Source organism: Diadema antillarum, unplaced genomic scaffold (assembly GCF_040938485.1).
Source record: "Diadema antillarum isolate AM-2024a unplaced genomic scaffold, OU_Dant_1.0 scf00000187, whole genome shotgun sequence".
Classification (NCBI taxonomy): Eukaryota; Metazoa; Echinodermata; class Echinoidea; order Diadematoida; family Diadematidae; genus Diadema; species Diadema antillarum.
In genome coordinates, this window is record NW_027271076.1 from 689,485 (window position 1) to 715,616 (window position 26,132).

Sequence of the window (26,132 nt, forward strand, 5' to 3'; positions counted from 1 at the left end):
GTCTTCAGTCTGTCTCCCCCATAATTAAATTGCAGATCAGCAGTTGGGATTTTACAGATTTCATTGGTGGAGGGAGACAGATTGAAGAAAATTGACACCTCAAGATCCTTATTGGCACCATTTCTGTGGGATTTTAGCTCCTTTCTACGATACTACTTGGTAAACAGACAGGGAGAAAACTCATTTAAGAAACTATGCTGTTACATTACGTTATGTTCCATGGATACTTGGATCCAGTTATTTATTTTTCAAAAAAAAATAACTGTAGAACAGACGATTTCCATTAGAGTAAAATGTCTGTTACACACAATCAAAATCCACGACACGCCATGTGCACACGATATTAACATCGGGATAACCTCTGTTCTCCAACAGGATGCCAGGAGACCGTCGTCATAACAACGGCACCAGGCAACATCTCCTCCCCGTACTTCCCCAATGACTATCCTCCAAACCTGGAGTGTCGCTACGACATCATGTTGGAGACTCGCGTCGAGCTCACATTCCAGCTCCTCTTCTTTGTCCCCGATCCCAACGATTTCCTCCGAATCTCGGAGATGGGGGAGAGCGGAGAATATGAAGAAACGCTGGTATGTACCCCTTTTGTTTGATGATGTTGTTGTTGTTGTTATTGTCGTGTATATGTTGTTGTTGTTGATCATGATGATGATGATGTTGTTATTGTTGATGATGATGATGATGTTGATGTTGTGATGTTGTGTTGTGGTATTGGTGTTTCTTGTTGCTGCTGCTGCTGACGCTGTTGTTGCTGTTGTTTTGTAGTTGTAGTAAGTTGTTGATGATGATGTTGTTATTGTTGTTGATGATGATGTTGTGTTGTGTTTTGGTATTGATGTTTCTCGTTGTTGCTGCTGCTGTTGTTGTGTAGTTGTATTTGTTGATGATGATGTTGTCATGTTGTAATTGTTGATGATGTTGATGGTGATGTTGTTGTGTTGTGGTATTGGTGTTTCTTGTTGTTGCTGCTGCTGTTGTTGTTGTGTAGTTGTGTAGTTGTTGATGATGATAATGTTGTTATTGTTGTTGTTGTTGTTGCCTCGTACCTATGAGGATACGGAAGTAAAGTATTAAAGACGGATGTGGATGGAGTGAAGATGGAGTGGGAAGGTTAGTCCGGCTTAGATATCTCAGATAATTCCCGTAACGAATTGTGCACAGCTTTATCACTGATATCTGTGTAAAGTAGGCCTACACACACAGCCAAGAATCTCGGCTGGAGACGAGAGTCACTGATTAGCCCATGCTTTCATGTACACTGTACATATTCGCTGGCACGTGGCGGACGGACGCTGTTCGTGGTTTTCGAAATAATGTACCCTGGTGGGCAGCGAATGAATATCAATTCAGTCAGACTACCCATGTCTCCCCACGCTATGCCTCTTTAAAATGATGTGTTTCCCTAACGTTTTACATGATGGGTGTGATTGCGTTCATCGGCGAATGACGCAACTAGTCAGTTTAAGGTATAATGAGCGCGTGTTATATATCAAATTATTCTCTGTTGTTCTGCTGTTGTTTTCGTCTTTTGATGCTCTTCAAATTCATCGAGAGCGTATGTTTATATCATTCATCGTGTTCATCGCGGATCACGTATGTTTATATCAATCATCGCGGATCACGTCCTCTCCTAAATTTGACAATGTGAAGACAAGGCCTTTCTTGTCTCAGCCTTGTATCAAAAGGTTTATGAAGGATAGCAGTAGGAAATGCACTCTGCTGGCAAGGAGCACGGTTGATCAGCAGTTAGCAGCCGTGATATAAACATATCACAACTTTCCCAATGTTTGTACAAGATCTTGAGGTAAATCGTTCTCGTTCCTTCGACAGACACTGAACGGCCTCACACTGCCCAAGAACTACATCAGCACCTCCAACGCGGTGAGAGTGGAGTTCGTTACGGACGCGAGTAGGGAAAGCCGGGGCTTCCTCTTCACCTACAGCGAATACGACGTGGGTAAGTCCATGAAGCAGTATGCGAAACTTCACTTCAGTGCTCGCAGAGTTCGTTTGGGAGACCATAGAATCAATATCAATGAAGATTATCGTAAAAATGAGAGGAAATAAATATGGAATTGCATTGAATTGCATTGAATTGCATCGTATTCCATTGTATTGCATTGCATTGTGGAAATCAATCATATAAAGATACTCGTTACAGTATAATGAGAAACGGCTGGATAGCGCTGCTAAGTCACATGATAATTCCTGTTTTCAGATGTCTTGTAAGTGGCTAAAATTCTGCTCCTCTTGTTTTTAACATAGTCGCGTGCCGATCTCTTTCTTTGTTTGTTTGCACAGAGATTCCCGTGGAACGTATGTGCACCAACACCTATGACCTCAAATCTGGTTTGCCTCTTCTCTTGGAATCCCCGGGCTACCCGAGCGGCTACGACGACTACCAGGACTGCAGCTGGGTCTTCACCTCCACGACCCCGCCGTCGACGAACAACGTCGGCATAGCGGCCAACGACATCATCCAGCTGGACTTCCGCGACATCGCTCTCGAGAACGGCTACGACTACTTGGTGGTCGGCCAGGGCTCCGACCCGTCGGACCCGAGCTCGGTTTTGTACCGATTCACCGGATCCACTCAGGAGTCGCTCACCATCACCGACGAGGCGATCTGGCTGAGGCTGGAGACCGACTCGTCGACTGTCGACAACGCGGCGAAGGGTTTCGCGCTCTCTCTAAGCGAGAGGAACAGCGGTTAGTACTTTGACTCCCCCTTCTCACCCACGACACGTGTCTCCTCATGATGCACAATACCTGCCGTTGCAAAAGTAACACTCTACCTAATTTCAGTGCAGTGGAATCTCAGTATGAAGAGATGCGTGATGCCCCCTCCCCCTAAAAAAAATGATAATATGGCAAGTATAACGCCATAGCAGTTGCCAACACTTCTACACATTAATAAAGGTTTGTCCCTCTTTGATCAGAGAAAAGAGCTTGCTATATCAGGTATCGTATTGTATCATTGCTCCAAATGCCGAGTGTCCACTGTACTGTTCTTTTTAGAGCAATGTCTAGCACTTCCATGTTACATAACATCTTATGCTTGGTATGAAAGCCATTAGTATGAAGCCTTTTGCTCCTTTCGGTAATTGAATATCAAAATCGTTCTGTTTGCAAATTAAGATATAGCTCATGTATTGTAATCATATGACAGATGTATTGTATAATTGATGCAAATGATGATAACTGTTGAAATTAGTATACTACTGTTATTTTGTACTACGCTGATGAAATTGCAGAAAATTGATATATTTGAAAAAAAAATGGCATACAGAGAATAAATCAAATCAAATCAAATCAAATCAAAAGTACATTGACCTTGCCCCACGTTACCATGTAAGGGTGGAAGATACGTTGAGGCATTCACGTTTTCACATATTGCTCTGGGTATGTTAGTCCTTGGATTTGAAACATGCACTCCTTAGAATGTACGTCGAGTGTGTCAACTACGAAATATTCCACTTGTAATGCATGGCACCACTGCTGTTTTTCTTCAGTCGTAATCAGTTGTATGCTAAGATATCGAAACAGTTCACAAAAGGCATGAAATGCCTCTTCCCCTGCACAGAACAGTCTTTGATTGTCACTTTTACGTCCCTCATCTTACCATAGATGATAAGCACACAAAGGGAAGCATACGGATTAATACTACTAGTATATTATGTTTGTCTTTGTATACGCCAGAGGACGTTCCTGCTGATAAACCGCCTGGTAACAACTCGCCCTTGAACATAACTTGCGGGGGAAATGTCGCCGTCCCGGTCGATGGGGTCCAGGTCATTGAGTCCCCGAACTTCCCCCAGGACTACCCGCACAGACTCGATTGTACTTGGTACCTCACCACTGACCAGGCCCGTATCCGGCTGTCCATCAGGGATTTCATGACGGAATACTTGTGAGTTTAGCTCCCAAGCCCCGTCAATCAGACATGGGTTGTTGTTGTTGGGTGGGGTTTTTTTTGGCAGATTGATGATGGTTGCTATGACCACGAACTGATCTTGGATGATGACCATGATGATGAAGATGAAGATGTTGATGGTGATGATGATGGTAATGATGACAATGATGATGGTGGATGATGATGATGATGGTGTTGGTGATCGTGGTGATGGTGGTGGTGATGATGATGATGAGGAGGAGGAGGAGGCGAGGTAGGAGGAGGAAAAGAAGGAGGAGGAGGAGGAGTAGGAGGATTATAATGAGGATACCATGGTGCTGCCGGTGTTGATGATGACGATTATGAAGATATGATTCTTTGGATGTTAACAGCGGCGATGCTGCTGCTGCTGCTGCTGCTGCTGCTGTTGATGATGATGGTGATGGTGAAGATGGTGATAGTGATGATGGTGATGATGATGATGATGATGATAATGATGATATTAGAATATATTGAAGGAGAAGAAAAATATGCAATGAAAATTATTTCAATCATCAGACCTCATCTTTATGATGGCAATGATTGTAATCAAGATGATTGCAATGATAGAGGACGATGATCGTGACGGCGATGGCAAAATCCTAACTCCTGAGATTACGTTCACTCTTATAATATTTTTTGCGTCTCCGGACTTGAATTCGAAAGTAGACTTTCACGCTCTATGAAAGCGAAATTTTATATTTAAATCAATTCCTTGTGAGACACTTCATTAATACGGATATTGTGATTTTCAAAGCTTTGTAATCGTTATCATCATTGACAATTCCCAATTTCAAAGCAGTTAGAACAACTTGCCTAAACTCGAGTAACACAGGTCTCCGTGCATTTAGATTTGGTCTGGTTTTTTTCACCTTTTTTTCTTTTGTGGTTCTGTTGTATTTGCTGTTGTTGTTGTTGTTGTTGTTGTTGTTGTTGTTGTTGTTGTTGTTTCTGTTGTTGTTTTTGTTGTGGAGAGGGCTCCTCTAATTCATAAATCTACTGACTCGCACAGTTATGACGTCCTAGAGATTGGCTACGGAAGTGACCCTACGGACAGCAGCACAAAGTTCGCCGAATTCTCCGGCACCGTCCAGCCGGCGTCATTCATGATCAAGGACTCTGCTGCGTGGATCCATTTCACCTCCGATTATGCCAATGCGTCCAGTGGATTTTCCATTTTTGCAGAGCAAGATCACGGTTTGTGTTTGCTTTTTTGTGCTTTCCTTCTGTATACTCGGTTTTTTTTTTTAATAATACGAGAAATATATATTCTTTCTCGACGTCTTTGCCTCTGACGGTTATATACATATATATATATATATATATATATATTATACATATACATATAAAGATACACACACATATATATATATATATATATATATATATATATATATATATAGAGAGAGAGAGAGAGAGAGAGAGAGAGAGAGAGATTTCATTTGTGAGTATGTATACCTGTTATAGTTATATGATTACATATTCATTTATGTATTTATCAATTTATTTATTCATTTATTCATTTATCATATATATTCTTATCTGTGTTTAATTTCGTTTAAAATCCATATTTATTCGTGTTTCGTGTAGATTGTGAGGAGACTATTAGGCTCGTCCAGGGAACAACGACCATTACCTCGCCTAACTATCCGCAGAATTATGGTAACGAGGAGTACTGCCTTTGGACTGTCTTCGGCCAACAATTGTTGCCAATAAGAGCCGTCATCACTGACTTTATGACGGGTGAGCATTTGTCATTGTATTAGAAACTGGTATTATACTCCGTGATATTGTGAAAAAAAAAAGTGATTTCATTTCTTTTATCCTCTGAACTAATACATGATATTCCGCAGCAGACGTACAAAAAGACCACAAAAAACAGACCTTCATGTTGTTACGTCAGGGTTTTCAAATCTGTCGACAAGATAGAGTAAAGCGTATGTTACTTACACCACATTTCTTGCCTGCGAGTGATAAATATACACGCATCTAAATGGCATTGCCATGTCCATGGAACAGTAAAGGAGAGATAACATCGTTTGATGCCAATTCAACATCATTATTACCAGTCACTATCTGTGTTTAAAAAAAATGTCACCCTCACCATTGATATTATCATATTCTTTATTAGTATTATCACCGTTATTATCACTATCATTATTATTATCACTACCATTACCATTATTGTTAATGTCAGTGTACCACTATTGTCATTACCACTTGTAGTGGCATGACGTTCTCATTTTCTGTTATAACATTATCATCACTTTTTTTTCTTGACGGCTTCTTCAGAGGGTCCCTACGATACTTTGGAGTTCGGTCCGGGATCAGGCGACAATGCCGTCGACCTCACCACCAGGGTGGGTCAGTTGTCCGGTCCGGCCAACGAATCCTTCACGACCAACTCCGCCACGATGTGGCTGGCTTTCACTTCTGACGTCAGCACCAACATGCCCGGCTTCAGCATTACTTTCTACGATGGTTCGTATCAATCAAAACCAAATGATGCACCACGCCGTCATCTGTAAAAACAAACAAACAAACAAACAAAAAACAAAACAACACAAAACAATAACAGAAAGCAAAACCAATAAGAATGTGTAAATACAAAATAAACAAATAAATGAATAGATATATAAACTACAAATTGGTAATAATTGTATATATAAATAAATTCTGAGAAGGAAAAAGTTTGAACTTCGAATTTAATGGTAGAAAACAAAATGTAAATTTAGCATTTCCATTAAGAACTTTTTTGCACAGTTTATAAATGTTGGTGATCTCATAAAATTCAGCGTTTACCATAAACGTTTCATATCTTGTCACCTTTCTCTCATTCGTGTGAGCTCAGAGCTGACTTGTCATCAGGGCCCCATTTCATAAAAGATGTTAGGATGGCAACTCTTGCTAGAATGACAACTTCTCATAGCAACAGCCAATCAGGAAACTGGATTATTGTCGTTACCATGACAATTGCCATTCCAGCAAGAGTTGCTATCATATCAACTTTTTTAATGAAACGGGGCCCAGGTTTACTATCTTATGAAGATATGAATGTATAAGTGTATATTCCCCACTTTCCTGTTGTATGTCATTGATCTCATAGAAATCAGAGGTTATCATCAAAGTTTTATATCTTATCACTTTTCTTCTCATTCATGTGAGCTCAGAGCTGACCTGTCATCGGATTTATTATCATTATTATTATTAATATATATCATTTATGTGTTTGTTTGTTTGCTTGTTGTTGTTTTTTAAAGAATATCAAATCACCAGTTTTGCTGGATGAGCTAACACCATCAGGTCAGGGTGGGACATCGGTCATATTCAGTGATAGTTTTAGTCATATTTGTGTTTGAATTCAGTGCATTTTTGTGTAATAATGTATTATTTGATAATGTTTGTAACTGTTTTGATATAGCTGATTCTGTGTGCATGCACTGGCCGGGGAGGAAGGTCTCGAGCCTCGGTGATTAAGTTTGCCTTTTCCTCCCCTGGCAACCAGCGGCATGCACCTGGAATCACCACAATTTTTATATCATGTAATACGATTTTCTGTTTGTATTTTATGTCCGCTTGTATTGTACATGTATGCTGAATTGCCGAATAAATAATAATAATAATGATAATGGTAATAATGAAAATAATAACAATAATAATAATAATAAAAATGATAACAATATTAACAGCAATGAAAATAATAATCATAATAATAATAATAATAATAAGAAGAAGAAGAATAAGAATAAGAATAAGAATAATGATAATAATTTGCTATGTAAGAAAGATGTGAAAGTATTTTCCCCATTTTTCCATCCTTCTGTCTCTTTAATACAGACATGTGCTCTAATGAGGTACTGACGGACTTGTCCGGTACCATCACCTCACCCGGTTACGGCTTCCAGTATCCGAACCACGCCCTCTGCAACTGGGTCATCCAGGTTACCGAGGGATACAACATCCGCCTGACCTTCTCCGGATTCGACCTCGAAACCGGCCGTGACACGCTCGGCATTGTGGGAAGCCGCGCTGAGCCACTCGGAACATTGGTGAGGATTGCATCATATCTTCTTGTTGTTGTCGTCGTGGTCTTCATCGTCTTCATCGTTGTTGTTGATGTTTTTGTTGCTGTTATTCAACCTTAACATCATTCGTAGTGGCTTTTTATGAAAATAGTTGGAATTTACGATTTTCAAGTGCATTGAGATTTTCGGAGATGGCAAGATAATCGCTCCTTAAACATTCATGTTGAAATTGGCTTAAATGGCTTCCAAAGAAGCGCAACCAAAATAATATGACACATTAAGAAATTTTTATCCTACAATGTACTAAAAGATATGCAAATTCCGAGTAAAACTGCACTTTCAGTAAAGGCCGCTCAAATTCTTACAGTGGAATTCATTCCTTAGACCAGATTCAAGATGCTTAACAAAGTCTCGTACAGCAAAGGGTACATTTAGATATAATTTCTGACTGCACTTAGTATCGAAAGCCTTCAAATTTGAATTCTACCGATCTCGGGGGAATTTTATAATTCTTAACGGCACAAAGAAGAATGAGTGGTAGTAAGTGCAGTTTCATTCTCACTTTTTATGCATTGACTATATTCAGGTTTTGACCGGTTCGGACATTCCCGATGACGTTATCAGTACGGGGAATACCCTTGCCATAAGGTTTTCAGCCGACTCAGCTGGTGTTGCGACCGGGTTCTCTTTCACCTACGAACAATTCTGTAAGTCCATGTTATTACCCAGAAGGATCACCAATAGTGTCTCTGCTTCCATTTCAGCTGGAGAATCAAGTTTGTTCATATTGATTTTAGTTGGGATCTATTTAACGTATGTACAAAAAAAGAGACTGTAAATCAGTTCTCTCTACGACAGCATATCCTTTGATAATATTGCACAACTTTATAAATTCTAAAGACCGCCGCATACTACACGGCTTTTATTCGCACGACTGACAGACTATGGATCGGACATAAATCACACTAGCCTCAGCATAAACACCCTTGTGTATTTCAGATCTGAAGTCGGTCAGTCGTGCGACTTAAGGTCGTATATTGTGCGGTGGCCTTTAGTTAGTGTGCTTAATTCTCCGTTTGAAAAATCCTTTCAAACACATTCTTCGTTTAAAGGGGGCAGATTCTTGACAAATATTACTTTCGGTGATTAGTCGATTCATTGCCAGTCGGGCATCCATGGCATTCGTGTCTGACTTAAGGCTAATAAGACTGGGACTGTTACACCTAGTGACCTGTCTCAAACTTGCCATACGGTTCAGTTTGGAGGAATTACCAATAAGTAAATGCTAAAAAAAAAAAAAAAAAAAAATCGGCAAACAATCGATAAGTGCTAGGCACATGAAGGATTAGTGGCCCTGATTTCACAAATGTATGGCTTATACTGTTGTGCGTTGGACACAATGTTTTCACTCTTAAAACATGTATATATATATATATATATATATATATATATATATATATATATATATTCTGGGGAACATTGGATTTCTTCATGCTATATTTAACATGATAAGAAATCAAACATTTCATCGTGCCTGAAATTTCATTTTCAACCTCAACACAAAGATCGAGTATGCACATAGTGAGCTAGGCCATAAACTGAGATGTACGAGCCACTTGTATATTCTATTGCTTTCAAAAAGAGATTGAAGTATATCTATCATCATTCATACCTTCAGTCCACTGCAACTGACGGCTATCATTAGACACGCTTGTCTACAATATTTCCAAATCCAAGGTCTATGACCTTCACAGTATACAGCGTTGTAGGTGATGAGGGGCAAGCTGTAGACGTGTGCGAAGAACAATGTGTAGCGGCAATCACACTGTCCACACTTTTCTTCTTTCTACATCCATCCCCTCCGTCCCTCCCCCCCCCCCCCCCCCCTACACACACATTCACACATTCATGCAGACGACTGTCCCGAAGGCTACATCGAAGCGGACGCAAATGGACCCACCTGCTACAAGTTTGGAAGCGCCCCCCTCACTTGGCAGGCTGCGAGAGAGGACTGCCGCTCCACGCCGGGTGCCGATCTCGCCGTCATCACGAGCGCACTTGAGAACCGCTACATCCGGGATGTCTCCGGCGGCGACCAATGGTGGATCGGTGAGTTTGATATCTGCCATGCGCAGTCGACGTTTCTTTTTCTTTTTGGTCTGGCCAGGGTCCTGTCGATTGTGACATCATGAATAACAATTTACATAGGGTTTAGTATAGACAGTTGATAGACCGATCCGACGTCACATAAAAATCCGCAATTTTTAACTGCGGTGTCCCATGCGCGCATGCGTTTGACGAATGCATGATTTAATCATATGCAGCGACCGGCTCACCCCGCCGCAATATGATAATGCATTCAGCATACGCTTGCGCAATGGAGACACAGCAGTAAAAGGCGGGTGTTCTGCCAGATCGGAGCGGTCCGTACTCCTTAACATAACAGACAGCGTGAATAAGCCAGTTCGGAGATAGTTCATGTGAACATGCATTGGTACAAAAGACCTTTCTCATTTTTAGTTGGTTAGGTACCTCACTCCTTTTCAAACTAAAAGTTACGTAGGGCATGAAAAAGTTGCGCAATGTAACAATTTATGGAATCCATCAATCATGTTCAAGCAAAGGATGAACCTGGTAACGACTGGTTCGTCAATTTACACTTGGGAGACCATCCATCTCATTATTTTTGCATTGAATGTAACATTGTCACATACCACTTTTGCTGCCAGGTTGGTGTGCTGGCAAGCTCATCTCGGTCAATCTAAAAACTTAAAATTCTTAAAATCTTTAAGAATCCCGAAATGGCGCACTATCACGCCTTGTTGAGATTGCCATCATAGCTTGATTCTCGTTTTGCTGTTGATGCTGCTCTATACAGGCCTTTATGATGCCGCGTCAGAGGGTATCTTCTACTACGTCGAGTGCGACACTCCGACCAACAACTGGGCCATCTATAACTGGGGCGATGACCAGCCGAGCAGGGTCCCTGGGAACCTAGAGGACTGCGTGTACATCGACGGCGCCGACAGTTACTACTACGATGACCGCTGCGACCTCGCCAAGCCATACATTTGCGAGACGCTTAAAGGTCCGCTCAGGCATACTTTTCAACTTCAAGTCTCTCTTTCTCTCTTTCTCTCTTTCTCCCTGTCTTACATTCATGGACAATAATGACACATTTTCCCAATATTGTATACCTTGAATGGGACTGCATACATTGCATTATAATATATATCACGACTCGGAGACCACGTACGTCGAAAATGTTCTATACGAAAAATGTATTTCTATCACATCTTACAACCTCGCTGTGTTGTAATTTCGTTATCTTCACTGTTCCCAGCCCTAAACTCTCACTAAAATCTTTCTGTCATTTCATTATACACATATTATTTACCTTTAAGAATTGTTCTTGCACGGGTTCGTGAAGGTTATCAAAAAAAAAAAGATAATAATAACAATGCATTCATGTACAAATTTGTGAGCAGGTACAGAGTCTGATCTATAAAACTTACCGTAAAGATGTTTAATGAAAGCTGAGGTATAATTTCCTAAATACCTGTCTTTCTAAGTAATCAAATTAGCAAGGAAACCCATGACTTTACTTGTCGGTATACATACATTTCTGCAAAATCGATTACAGTGGTATTTTGTACAAAATAATACGTCGTCGGTCAAAACGGTCTGCTGGGTCAAAAAGCAATGATAACGACAAGTCGTCTTTCCAAGTGCTTGCCTCCACAGATTACGTTGATCTAGCTGCAGGTTCCTGCAACTAATCCCCCCCCCCCCCCACCAGACGTTATCTCACGGAGCCCCACTTCCTGTTCTATTTTGCCAGTTGAGGATGTCATCCCGGATGCCTTCAACCCAACCGATTTCGATGTGGAGGCAGTAAGCTCCGACACGCTACGTGTTTCATGGAACCCCAGCTCTTACTATTGTGACATCACAGGATATAGAGTCACACTCGAGACAGAAAACATGGGCAGGGTAAGTAGCCTACCTTATGCCTAGAGTACCACTCTCACTCTCGAGATTTAAGAGCGATCCACCGGTGAGATCGCCCTATATGGTAACTTGGGGTATCATGCAATGAGAAGACTGGCCTGTCTCGGATAGGGAATACCCGTAATAGATTGTGTACAGCCTTATCATTGATCTCTAAGCATGTGTCAATACAAACGAAGTCGAGCAGCTCGACCGAAGTCGAAACATACGCTTCATATTCGCTAACAGGCAGTTCCATGACAGCAGGCCTGTACTATAGTCGTAAATGGTTTTCGAGCGTTCCGCGAGTGAAAATCGGTTCAATCGGGTCACCCTTCTTTCAGCACGGTATAGGGTCTTCAAAGTAGACCAAAAGACTGTGGAGGCTCAAAGGTGTAAAAATAAATATTTTTGATAAATTCAAGACACTTGCTTCTTGCAAAACGGTGCCTATTATTATGATTGACCAAGTTTGCTGGAAAGGGAAATTAATTTTGCAGAACAGTCTTTATAAAAACGGCATCTGACATCTTCAGGTTATGGGGATGGTTCATTTTAATCAAAATCGTACCAATGTTGGTTATAAACAAGACTGCTAGAAAGTGGGTAAATGAGGAATACCAAGCACTAAAGCAAAGTGGTGACTTACTTAACTAAAGGAGATTTTCATCTTTAAAACGACATTAGTCTGCAAAGACTAGCACAAAGTCGTCGGGCATAATTAGTACTGTAATAGCAGTACGACGAACATGTAACATTAGAAAAATAAACCACGTTCTAATTTTTTATTTTAGGGAAACTTGTTTTTGTTTTTGGTTTTTTTTTTTTTGTTAAGTCTAACCAAAGCAGTTCAAGAACGGGCCCATGAAATCAGCTCTTTAATGACAAAGATGACAAAGAAAAGCAAAGTAGTAAAAACGGAATCTCTGAAGTACATAGTCGAAAGAAACTAGATATCAAGCAGTTATTGGACATGGTTTATGGGAATGCAATGATTTCTTCCGAGAAGTTGCTCTCAGTAACCCAACCCCTCGTCCAGATTGATACTGAGCTAAGTCAAGTCATATGCGGGGGGGGGGGGGGGTCACCACTCCTTGTTCAATGAGTTATTGGCTGTTTGATTTATGGCATTTTGTGTTTTTGTAGTTTTTTTTTTTTTTTTTACCTGAGTCTCCCTCACCATCATCTTTGCCATAATTATTCTATTGTTTTCTGTCTTTCTTTGCGTTTTATCAGATCATTGCTTTCCCAGGCTACGACAGGTCAAGTATAAATGCGGACTCCCTATCCTCATCCACAAGCTACCTAGTCTCTTTGAATGCCGAAACTTTCACCTTCGGTAGTCTCCCGGATGTTGGTTCAATCAATGCTACAACACTGCCTGAAGGAGGTATGTCGCTGCGCTCAATCCCTATTAAATCGTCATAAATTGTTTGTTTTGCTTTGTTATATTTCATTTGATGAAGTACTAGTTGCTGAGTATTCTTGTTTTATCAACTCAAGGTAATAATTTGCAACGATCAGAATAGGATTGCATCTACTTAACCAGTGTACGAAGTTGATGTTAAGTGAAAACCTGATGTTTATGTTGATGTATGTATGAATCATACAGATAATACCATACTTTCCGAAATGCTGTTTCTGCAACCCCCCCCCCCCTTTTTAATAGCTGTGATCCCCATTTACGTCATGTAGTGAAAGTAAATGTACACGTAAGTAACACGTAGAGGAAATACCCCCCCCCCCCCCATACCAGAGAGATGTAATATCCAGGTTCTTTTGTTTCTTTGGTAATTGATGGCAGTTACTGATAATGGAAAATTGCAATAGTCGCTGGCGTTGTAGCAACTGGGTAACACGCACATTCAGACTGAACATTGAACAACCGTGTTCATAGAGCTTAATGATCATTGCAAGAATCCTGGACAGTGTCCAATATACACTGAAACTTTTACGTCACCTCCCCTTGGTCCAGTCACAAACTGCCCGCCCAACTACGAGCAGGGCCCCGACTTCACCTGTTGGAGGTTCGGCGTGGCGCCGCAGACGTGGTTCGACGCTCGTCTATTGTGCCAAGCAGACGACCCCGATTCAGATCTAGCCGTGATCGATACTCGTGAAGAATTGGACTTCGTCAACTCGTCCCGCGTTCTAGAACAAGCAACCTACTGGATAGGTGGGTATCGATCATGCTAGATTCTTCCGAAACCCAATGTAGATTTATCTGTTACACCTCAGAGTACTGGGGCAGTAGACTGAAACACAATCATGAGTCTATATTACAGGACAGGTTACTCAAATATGCTGCTGTACAAAATGATCCAAACTTATTTCAATCCGTGCGACGTACATTGTTCATTGGTGTTATTGTAACTAATAGATTATATTAATTTCTGGTCAGTTTCCTCCTGTTTGCGTTTGGTATAGAACATGTTTACACTTCTGGTCAATCATGACCCTGCATGGACGCCATTGAAGCTAAATGACTGGCTACGAAAACCATTTTAAAAGTTCAAAAAGTCAGTTCTCTCGAAAGAGGAATCATAAGAATGACAAGGGTTTATTCAAAGGTCAATGATTTTGTTTGCAGGAGGAACTCATAATCAACCAATAGATTACCGACTCAACCGCAGTCACGAAACTCTGTCAATGTGATTTTCCAACTCTAATTGTTGTGTCTTACAATTATTAGATTTGCTTAAAAGTCTAGAACTGGTCGCTTGCTGACCCTTGCATTCTCTCAGGCAGAAGACAGACAACTCAAAGGGGAAATTATTACTCCCCGAAGTATCCCCCGTCGTATCAGAAACATGGAGAATATGTACATTCAATTTCTCGTGTGTGTTTCAAATTGCGTCCCCAGGAATGAGCGACCTCGGCCAGGAGCGCTTGTTCCGCTGGGTGGATTGCCAGTCGCTCAGCCTCTGGCAGACCTTGAACTGGGCCCCTGGTCAGCCGCAAGATCTCCGTGGTACGAGCGACTGCGTCCAGATGAACTCCGCCGGCGAGTGGGACGATGTCTCGTGCGACACCACCATGTCATATGCCTGCAAAATACAACGAAAAGGTACGACGTTATTTTATGAAATTTTGTTGTTGTTTAGTTTCATTAGTGTGTATTTTTTGTTCGATTTGATTTGTTGTTTTCCATATTTCTCAAAACGACAAAATTGTTCGCGACAGTATGACCCTGTATGACAAAGTAATATGACGTAACGTTAGAGAAAAAATGTAATTTTGATACAATAACTATTTAATCATAATGTATCCGTATCATCTAGCAACAAAACCAGCGAAAGCAAAAGATAAATGCAAGAACCTGTGTGAAACCGGACTTGTATAGCTCTAGGATCCGAGTTCAATTCAATTCAGATCTATTCAATTCAATTCAATTCAGTTTAATTCATTGATTACTTCTAATTTTCTATGTTATCGACTTATCGACTTTCCGTGTTCCAGTAAATCATCTCCTTGTCGCCTGTTTGTTTGCTTATGTCTGAATAATTATTTGTTTTCTGTTACAGGTTACATGGGGCATCTTTTTATGAAAGCATTGAAGAGTGCACTCATATATTCTTAAGAAATAGATTGTTCTTTCTTTTTCCGTTAAAAATCTATTGGTAACACTGAATCAAACCAAACATGACTTCGATATCTACCCAACTTTTTGTCAATGTACATGTACCTTCTCAATGGATTTGAATAAAAAAAGCCCCCAAGGATTTGATTTCCTCTATCATTTGAGTTAATCATTTTAGTAAATTTTGTAGAATTGATATTTTTATAGAGCTTGGTAAATGTCTCAGTCATTGTTTTATAATCCTAGCTTAATGACGCCATTTAGTTTGCTCATCCTTGTTTCGTTTTATGTTTGTGTATTCGAAGGCTTCACGGACGAGGATCAATACCCGACTCAGTTCACCGCTCAGGCTACCTCGGCCCTAACCATCTCGGCCAGCTGGGTGCCCAGCATGTCGATCTGCAACCTGCTGGGTTACTACCTGATCGCCTCCGACGGGGGCATCACCGACGACGTTGTTGTCGATGTCCCGGGCTCGATCCGGGTCCAGGGAACGATCACGGGTCTCCGACCCGACACACTTTACGTGGTCTCCATTGCTCCTTACACAGCCCAAGGAATGCTTCCACCAATCTACCAAACTTTGGTGTTGACCTTCAACGAGTCTAGTAAGTGTCTTTACTCAATTCTCAGTACCCTTTTTGTACTCTGCATTTAATAGTCATATTAACCCATCAAGCCCCAGGATATTTTTGCTCCAAAAATCATCATCTTTTCCTATTACATTGGCAACTCTGAATTTAACTACGTATGTTTGCTTCAGCCCTAAAGGAAAAGATGGAACCGGTTAAAAATGTTAAATCTACTCAAAATGAAAAAAAAAAACAATCTTAATTTTCATCGCATTCCCAGAAAAAAAAAATCACCTTACTGCTGTTATTATTGTGTTATTATTGTGTGTTGTAATATTGACAATTTATTTGAACTTTGTTGAATGTTTCGTTTGTGGTGTACTTTTTTACTTTGCAAGAATTCATGGCAGCTGTATTGTCGGCTTGCAACATGCAATTGACCTTGAACTTTACCTTCATTGTGAGCCCGTCGGAAATGCATGAGCATTAAAACGATGTAATATTGATATTCTGAACTTTGTTTAGTGTTCTGTTTGTGGTGCACTTCTTTACTTTGCAAGAATTCATGACGGCTTTTGTCGTTGAATTTTTTGATAAAACCTGAATTTGAACTTAAACTTTGCATACCTTCATTGTGAGCCTCTGATGTGAGAAACGCATGAGCATGAATGCCATTTTGGAGATTGAAATCCCTTGCTTCTACCCCCAGCCATCTGTCCGCCCGGCTACGAGCTCGGCTACGACTACGGGTGCTACCGCTTCGTGACCGAGGCAAGGAACTGGGATGACGCGAGGCAGGAGTGCATGACCGCCCCCAACGGTGATCTGGCCATTGTCGACACGGAAGACGAGATGAACTACTTCGTCGAGCACGGCTTCGGCGGCTACGACTGGTGGATCGGTGAGTAGAGAGTAGAAAAAAGAATTATAAGAAGGGGGAATGAAAAGCTCACAGGCCTGATGTCTTTTGGTGGTCGGTGGTCTTCTGCGAACTCTCCGAGGAGAGTTCGTGTTATCCTTGAAAGCATTAGAGGGGTCTTTAGGTTTCTTAGTTATCTTATATCATATCTTATGTAGTATGCAATTACTTTCCGTTTTGTCTTTCTTTTTTCCTTGATTGAAATCAACCAATCAATGTGATTGTTTAACGCATGTTTTATGAAACTCAGCGTTGTTCAGTAATAGGGAAAGTACGATGACGGCGATATTATTGTCCACACTTAGACAATACACATTGAAGACTCACAGCACACGACTAAGAGGATCGCGATTCGTGTCTGGCGCAAGGCTCCTCACTCTGGGGGCCTTTAACATTCGCACTGTAATTCATCATTGCTGTAACCACATTATACTGAAATACGTACAGTACATGGCCTCTGCAAATCGCCGATCACATTTTCATGTCATTTGAAGACCCGATTATGCACGTACAGTCTTTTTCTAAGACAGAGTAGATAACATTGTGAAAGATTTTTATCATCTATATCTCTCCCCTATGTGATTGACAGGTTTGTACGACAAGGCAGATGAAGGGTCATACCGCTGGGTGGACTGCTCGGACCTATCCCTTTGGGGGCAAGCTCAGTGGGACGTCGGTCAGCCGTCTGACGTGGACGGCAGCGAGAACTGCGGCCAGCTGCAGGACAATGCTAAATTCAACGACAGGGCGTGTGAGAGGGCGCTACCCTTCGTTTGTGAGATCATCGTGAAAGGTAGGATCCAAAACTTACGCTGGTCACACCCATCTTAATACTGAGTGAGATATGCCCCCCTAATATAGACTTTGGGATTAACCGATTCGAGTGACAACAGATCACGAGACACAAGCTTACATACAATTCTAAAAAGATAAAACAATCGAAAAGATAAGCCCCGATTTCCGTCTCTTTCCATATAAGCATGCGTCCCGTTTAGTGAACGCATAACTGATAAGTATGCAAGCTCTTCCCTTTATCATTTTTAACACGTTCCGCGTAGGTCGGATTTGATCTTACTGTTAGATTCATGTCCGATGAATTGCACGATGGATCGGATAAACCATTTACGAATTGTGGGGGGTTGTTTGCAATGATTTCTGTTTTCATACGTGAAGAAGTTCCTGTTTGCTTCAAACTTTTCCATTGTCACATATCAACTGAATTTCAACAAAACCTTCATACTATTTTTTTACCTTCTATTTTTTCCACCATGTTGGTAAACTTTTTTTTCTGCAGAAACATACTACTTGGGAAATCATATGTGGATTCAAGCGCTCGAAGATCTGTCGATGTGCTGTGTATTATCGTAGTGCCTACTTTCAGAATTATGTTAACGATTTTCTGTCAATGCTTGGCTCACAGATTTCACGCCGGAAGACATATACCCATCCCTGTTCATTGGAACGGCTACCAGCCCAACGTCCATACTGTTGGCATGGAGACCATCGGACTACAATTGTGACGTCAGCGGTTACAGGTAGATGAAAGTCATCGAGTTTATGCATGATTGACCGGGGAAAAAGACATGATTAAGAAAATAAATAATAGTATGAAACCCTTTACTTCTTAATTACATTGCTTATGATGATTGTAACTATGAATTGATAATGATATTCAGATATCATATGAGTATAAATATGTTTTGATATTGTGCTAAGATCTTTCATGTGGTAACTGTGTATTATTGCCGATGTTTTGGTAGAAAGTGTACCACGTAATTGATTTTAAGAAGATGAAAAGTTAGGATGGATACCATCTGTCCGTTTACATTCGTTCAATCATGTATAATTTCATTCCATTATTTTCATAGTTTTTTTTTTCAGTGCCAAGATAATTGCAATGCTCCTCACATGCGTGGTTTGCTAAAGGCATTATAGATCATAAATGGTTTGTGATTGATGCTTATTGCAATTCGCAGTAGAGGGGACCTACAGATTTCGAACCCGTAGTTAATAATTTATTGTTTGCAGACAATCCTTGCTTCCACAAGGCGACATGGTCACACAAAATTAATCATAACAGTAGGCCTATGTGAACTGTTTCATGTTTTCGATTTTTTTTTTCGTGGTCGTCTTCGTTAGCATCACGTATAACGACGACGGTCTCAAGATTATCGACGTCCCGGGAGGTGAAACCAACCGGCAGCTGATCACGGGCCTTCAGCCCGACACGCAGTACCAGTTCACCCTGCGGACGCTCACTCTGTCGGCACCCAGCAACGTCACCAGCCCTGTCTTGACCGCCACTGTCACCACGCAACCTCCTGAAAGTAAGGAGCATAAAAATTAAGATGGGGGAGGGCTTTGGTTAAAAAAAAGAATAATGTTAAGACTGGGTGGACGTGGGAATTCATGTATGTCGACGGAATCAAAACATATCGATGACCGTAGTTGTTGTCGTTGTTGTGCTGCTGCTGCTGCTGCTGTGTTGTTGATGTTGCTGTTGTTGTTGCTGATGTTGTTGATGATGTTGTTGTTGTTGTTGTTGCTGCTGCTGCTGCTGCTGCTGCTGCAGCTGCTGCTGTTGCTGTACCACAAGGGCTTTCCTACCCAGGCTTTTTTAAAACGATAATTCCAGCCGCAGTGGTTCCATTTGGCGCAATAACTAAAAACAACAACAACAACAACAACTTCCGTCCGTCAACATTTTTTTTTTGCTTTCCTATTTTTAGACTGCGTATCTTACCGTTTGTAGTCAACTAAGATTCAGTTACCATAAGATCCTACTACTTCTGCTACTTTTACAACTACTACAACTACTACTTCTATTACTTCTGCTGCTGCTGCTGCTGCTACTACTACTACTACTACCACCACCACCACTACTACCACTAGTAGTAATTCAGCATCAGAGTCTTATATTATCTTCTTTTATCCATTATGGTCGAAGAAAAAAAGAAAGGTGAAGGAGAAATAAATACTAACATAACCATTACTCTCTGTTGTAGATCCGTGTGAAGATGGTTGGTTTGTCGGCTTCGACGATCACTGCTACAAGGTCGGCTACACGCTGGAGACTTGGGATATGGCTCGCAACGACTGCATGTCGGTCTCGAATGGCGACCTAGTCATCATCGAAACGGAGGAAGAAAACGACTACATCCTCAACGCGACCGGGGGCAATGACTTCTGGATAGGTAGGTCATCTTGTTTTACTTATTTCCTTATACAATACAACCCCGGTTACAATCCCTTCCCTTCATTCTATAACATTTGCATTGCGTGTAGGCTTAGCTAATCATCATATCAAATTGACAGTTGTTTTATGTCAATTTTCGTGATCAATCTTCTTTTTAAGCATAATGTTTCTTTTTTCAGCATCATTTAAAGTTAGATACAATCGTATGTTATAACTCCTGATTAACTCTGTGTTATTTTTTTGTTTTTTTGCTGAAAAAGAAGAATAATTTGAAAATAAATAAAGTGAATTGAATTGAATTGAATGAAATAATTTCGATCTCACCCTTTGTATAAATTGTGAACGTTGGAGCGTATTTCCATTATTATCTTAGTGACTAATTGAGGTAGCATCATTTACGAAATTGTTATTCTGCCACCGCGATAACTGTAAAGTCTGTAATGTAATTATCACGTAAGCGTTGTGTATATTACACTATTCTATTATCCTTTATATGAAAATGAAATTATTCCAATTGAATTGAATGTATAAAATGTGTCGATTTTTCCAAATTTTTGTCAAATTGCTCTTCATCGACGTATAGAAGCACCAATTATTCACTCTTTTTTTGGTAGCTTGGATAAAGAAAAAAAAAATCGAAGGCCTACATACTCGGGTTGGACTCGAACCAACGAACTCATGATGATTAGAAAAAAGTCGTACGTACTCGATTCTTGATCTCGATACAAGAATATCATTTGATGTTACCGTCGTTCTATTACTCTTTCCATGTAATGCATTTGTTTCATTTTGTCTGTATTCATTTATTAATTTTTGGTGTTATTATTGTTGTGGAACATTTCCAACGTAAGGACTGTACGACAAGGCTAGAGAAGGAACATGGCGCTGGGTGGACTGCGTCGCCGACACGACGTTCGTGGAGACGAACTGGGCCGCTGGCCAGCCCAACGACTTGAACGGCAAACAGGACTGCGGTCAGGTTGTCAACTCAGGCATGTTCAACGACTGGGAGTGTGCTCGCACCATGATGTACATCTGCGAGGTCTGGGAAAAGGGTAAGTAAATGCTACTAGTTCCTATTTAATTTTTTCATCCTCCTATCGTAATCATTTGACGCGCATTGCATTAAAAAAAATCGTCATTAGATTACAATTACAAATATACAGACATTCCAAGGTTACGAAATTCGATATTAATTGGTATCCCTCTTCATGTTCCTGAAAAGAAGGATCGTAGTGGATAAGGTATCTTTATTTTACCTATGAACATAAGTCGTTGGGTTATTCATTTTACGTAACCACTAAGAAAAACACTTAGTCACTTAAGTGTTTTAGAACAAGTTAAAGTGACTTGAGGACTTGAATCACGGGCCCTACGGTTGAGAATTATTCCACTTAGCCACAGCGGCTCATCAAGGGGGAGGCAGCTGGTCACAAGTGCCATGGTAAGGCTCGAACCATTGACTCTCATTCATTAAGACCATTATACCTTCCATTCAGCGCAATGATAACCGAATCACATTCATTGTTCTGGTGAATCTTTCAGGCTACAATCCAAGACAGGCCAACCCACAACTGTTCCGTGGTACAGCCGACGACCCGAACACGGTGACCCTCACCTGGCAACCGTCCGCGCGTTACAGTTGTGACGTCGTCGCCTACCGTGTCACCTTCCAGGATCAGCGCCTCGACGAGCCGACCGTCATTGACGTAGAGGGCGCCGATTCGTCAACGTTGACCATCGGCGAATTGGAAGACGGGACCATGTACAATTTCTCCCTTTCAGCGGTCCTGTCGTCAGGTCCCGTGCAGAGTGCCCAGACAACTACTGTCACTACCCCGCCTTTGGAAGGTAAGAGAGGGAGAGCATGGGGAAAGTAATACATAAACATTGCTACATAGAAAGAAATAGATAGACAGGAAGATAGATAATTATATGGATATGTTAATGGAAATAGAAAGACAGCTTGGTACATACAAATATAGGAGGATAGATAGAGATAGATAAATAGATAGATAGGTAGAGAGATAGACAGTTACGAAAATACAATGATGGAGATTGAAAGATAGCTGGATATATAAAAAGAGATACATACACGCCTAGCTAAAATAGATGAAAAGATAAACAGATAGATGAATAGATAGACGGATAGATAGATAGATCGATAGATGAATAAATAGACAATTACATGAATACAATGATGGAGATAGAAAGATAGCTGGATACATAAAAGGATAGATGGATAGATAGCCAAATAGATGAAAAGATAGGTAGATAAATAGATAAGTAGATAGGTAGATGAATAGATAAATAAATAGATGAATGAATAGATAGATCAATCAATCAATCAATCAATCAGCAATCTCCTTAGCATCGTCGACCTAAGTGTATCTAATTCTTTTCGAACAGAGCTGTGTGAGCCTGGTTGGGCGCCTGGCTACAACTACGGCTGCTACAAGGTGGTCACGGAGAGTCGCTCTTGGGACGACGCCCGCGCCGACTGCCAGGCGATCACCGATGGTGACCTGGTTGTCATGGAGACTGAGGAAGAGTACAACTACATCCTGAGCAACGTTGTACAGGGCGATTACTGGATAGGTATATTAAGTTCTCTGGATGAATCAACAAAAGGAAGGATATCATAAATTGCTACGTGACCCACTATGATCTGAGCAATATTTAGCGATCCTGAGGATTACTTATAGTTTGCCTTAATCTACCGATATGAATTATATTTTTGTACAAATTGATGGAAGTCTGAGAGGGTCTAGGGCAATTACCCCCTGGGCAATTACCCCGCACCCTTCCCCTGGCCCTAATCCTAATCCTAATCCTGAATCTATTCCTATCCCTAACTCAAACTCCTAACCCTAACCCTAACCCTAACCCTAACCCTAACCCTAACCCTAATCGTTACTCTAAGCTTACCCACTAACCAGTATTTAGCCGGGGGGTAATTGCCCTCTGGGGGTAATTGCCCGGATACGGTCTGAGAAAATGCGCAATCACCACAATGAAAGGACTTAAAATACACTTCTGCATGATTACAAAAGCAAAAATCAATGACGTAAATTTAAATAATTGCCCTGATTTTCATCAAAGAGAAAACGTAAAGAAGTTTGAACATCCATTATAGTCGTTTAAAAGTCAGTATAAACGCGAACGCTTTAGAATAGCCGATGTATTTAGTTTTCCAAAAGAGGAAGGATGCATATATTTTGGCTATTAAAGTCACCTAAATGCTGCATCGTATTTCCTTTCAACATCACGCTTAGTTCACAATGTCTCAGGCCTACAGCCAATTGTTTGGATGCATTCAAAGCCTTTCAGTAGACTAGAGCTCACCGGAAAACAAAAAGGCTACTTGTACAAGCTTGTAACTTGGCGAGAGAAGCGTGACTCGATTAGATCGATTAATGCATTCGCTTCCATCCGGCGGGGTACATGCGAAAACCACGACTAAAGCAGCCTGCCACAATACAATAAATTGCTATCAAAGCGTACGCTCCTCGGTAACGTTCGAGTCTAGTTGAGATTCTTCGGGTGTGTGCATACTTATATAAAGATTAGTGATAAAGCTCTACACAATTCGTTAAGGGGGACTCTTGAATATATCCGAATAGGACCAACCTTACCATAACACGAATCCCTACGCTGCCGTGCATTTAACTCGTCACATTTGGGAGCCGACTATGACGTAGGCTACATACAAACGCACGACATGTCATGATATCAGTATCACGGCCGGCAAGAGGCTAATGATTGATAAGATCCCACTTTATTAATGTCATCACAGGATTGTACGACAAGGGAACGGAGGACAGCTTCCGCTGGGTGGATTGCCAGAACCCCGCAATTTGGGTCAGGAATTACTGGGCCGTGGGCCAGCCCAACGATCTGCAGGGGACCCAGGACTGCGTCTCCATGAGCAACGCCGGCACCTGGTACGACTGGGAGTGCTCCCGCGAGAGCCAGTACATCTGTGAAGTCACACCAAAGGGTGAGTTAACCCTGCCACTGCCGAGAGGGCGAACTGGTTTGTGCGTAATGTGAGTTGTCTGTTGAAGTGACTGTCCTTCCAAGGGAATAGCTGGCATCCATTATAAGTTCACTTTTCGAAGGGTGTGACTAAAGCTTGGACGGCTTTCACCAGCATGGTGAGTGAGGCAGGTCACATTATCCTGCTTTCTTAATCATGAAACCCAAGAAGCCTACCATTTTGCAGCATGGTGTACGACTTGGATGGGAATTGACAAGCTTAATATCATGGAGATAACCACCTCCCTGTTGCCTTGAAGTGTAGCGTTTTATGTGGATATGATAGAAGCGCGTGTATAGGTGTCTACCACATCCCTGAAAGGGCTCACCTCGCTGGGGAGTCTACTTGGAGGGTATCCATGAATAAAAATAACCCAGTCAGATATTTGTTATGGATACCCCTGAGCCTAGTGTGTTTCCATTATGCAAAAGTCACAATTGAACTCCACTGCGGAAAGGTAGTGAAACTGAATTTTCCTTGTCTGTAGCATAGCATTGTCAACACCTTGGCACTGTTTCATAAGACTACTTACAGTAGATCACACATTAGGCATTATTATTGAAGTTGCTAAGGCAGCTGCAGCTACAGTCAGATGGAAGTATATTAGATTTGAATCATAACCACAGTGGCATAAATTATGGCAACTTACAATTAATGCAAAGCTTTTTTTTTTTATAAAACAAGCGCTGTCGCACAGTGACGACTCTGTTTGATTTGTTCCCACCCGTGCACGTACACGTTTCATCTCCAGACTGGGAGCGTCTCGACCAAAACCCAACTCTCCTGCGCGGTGACGCGGTCGACCCGCATACCGTCGAGCTCCAGTGGCGACCATCGGACGCCAACTGCGAGGTCATCGGCTACCGGATCTACGTCACCATCGCCGAGGCAGAGGAAGGCGAGGGTGACAGCTTCGACGTCGAAGGTGGCGAGACCGACTCTGCCATCGTCAAGAACCTGGAATCCAACACCGTTTACGTGTTCAACATCGCGGCCGTCACCTCTGCGGAAGAGCTGCCGACTGCCAGCGGCTCGGCGCGCATCGACACACCGGCCAGTGAGTATTAATACTCATTTTCATTTTCAATTAAACTGTAATACCTACAGAGTTTGAAATGAAAAAATGATACAGATACACATTGTGCAGCATTTAATTAGACAAGGAAAATATCGTGTCTTTTAGATCATTTAACCCATATGTTCGCAAATGACAGATGTTGTAAATGTATCCAAAAAAGAAAAGATAGAACGAACAGTCTCTCTTCACTCACAGTTTCTGCTTGTCAATAGACTGTATGTATGAGTATGCGGATCCTGTATGCATCTGTGAGTTGTGATATCAACGAAAATAAACACAAAGGAAACAAACCAAAAACGAAACAAAAACAAAGCAAAAATCAAAACTAATGTTCTACCGATAGGCGGAGAGTGTGGCAACACGGAATTCCTCCAGGAGTCCGGTTTCATCATCTCCCCCAACTACCCCGATCCGTACTCCAACAACCAGGACTGCCTCTACACCATCACCCTGCCGGAGACATCCCAGATGGTGAAGCTCACCGTGGAAACAATGGACCTGGAAGAGAGGTCGGTGATATCCTCTTGTTCCTCTTTTTACTTTTCTGGGCACCGTTGTATGAAAGATGTCAGCCCTGACAAGTTGTCAGTCTCTAACAATCATCACAGTAACCAAGGGCGTACCGAGGGGGGGGGGGGGGTGTTTTGGGTGTTCAAACACCCCCCTTTTCCAAAAGGGGGGTGTTTAAGGTGTTCAAACACCCCCCTTGGGCAAAAGGGAGGTGTTTGAGCTATTCAACACCCCTCTTCAGCAATGCTTAGATGTTGACAAAATAATGAAACAA

At 41.5% G+C, this 26,132-nt stretch overlaps 1 protein-coding gene across 1 annotated transcript in view; it reads left to right on the forward strand.

Moving 5' to 3' along the window:
• LOC139723359 (uncharacterized) overlaps positions 1–26,132 on the forward strand; it is a 73,134-nt gene that overhangs the window by 33,556 nt on the left and 13,446 nt on the right. The window contains exons 32-58 of the mRNA XM_071634617.1: positions 376–590; positions 1,849–1,975; positions 2,320–2,727; positions 3,718–3,928; positions 4,962–5,146; positions 5,540–5,692; positions 6,242–6,430; positions 7,787–7,998; positions 8,561–8,681; positions 9,889–10,083; positions 10,853–11,062; positions 11,816–11,967; positions 13,201–13,354; positions 13,940–14,140; positions 14,828–15,031; positions 15,850–16,152; positions 16,826–17,017; positions 17,625–17,828; positions 18,456–18,570; positions 19,175–19,362; positions 20,041–20,229; positions 21,083–21,286; positions 21,777–22,082; positions 22,641–22,829; positions 24,028–24,231; positions 25,022–25,327; positions 25,692–25,857. Coding sequence (XP_071490718.1) covers positions 376–590; positions 1,849–1,975; positions 2,320–2,727; positions 3,718–3,928; positions 4,962–5,146; positions 5,540–5,692; positions 6,242–6,430; positions 7,787–7,998; positions 8,561–8,681; positions 9,889–10,083; positions 10,853–11,062; positions 11,816–11,967; positions 13,201–13,354; positions 13,940–14,140; positions 14,828–15,031; positions 15,850–16,152; positions 16,826–17,017; positions 17,625–17,828; positions 18,456–18,570; positions 19,175–19,362; positions 20,041–20,229; positions 21,083–21,286; positions 21,777–22,082; positions 22,641–22,829; positions 24,028–24,231; positions 25,022–25,327; positions 25,692–25,857 — 5,503 coding nt within the window. The remainder of the gene's footprint in view (positions 1–375; positions 591–1,848; positions 1,976–2,319; positions 2,728–3,717; positions 3,929–4,961; positions 5,147–5,539; positions 5,693–6,241; positions 6,431–7,786; positions 7,999–8,560; positions 8,682–9,888; positions 10,084–10,852; positions 11,063–11,815; positions 11,968–13,200; positions 13,355–13,939; positions 14,141–14,827; positions 15,032–15,849; positions 16,153–16,825; positions 17,018–17,624; positions 17,829–18,455; positions 18,571–19,174; positions 19,363–20,040; positions 20,230–21,082; positions 21,287–21,776; positions 22,083–22,640; positions 22,830–24,027; positions 24,232–25,021; positions 25,328–25,691; positions 25,858–26,132) is intronic.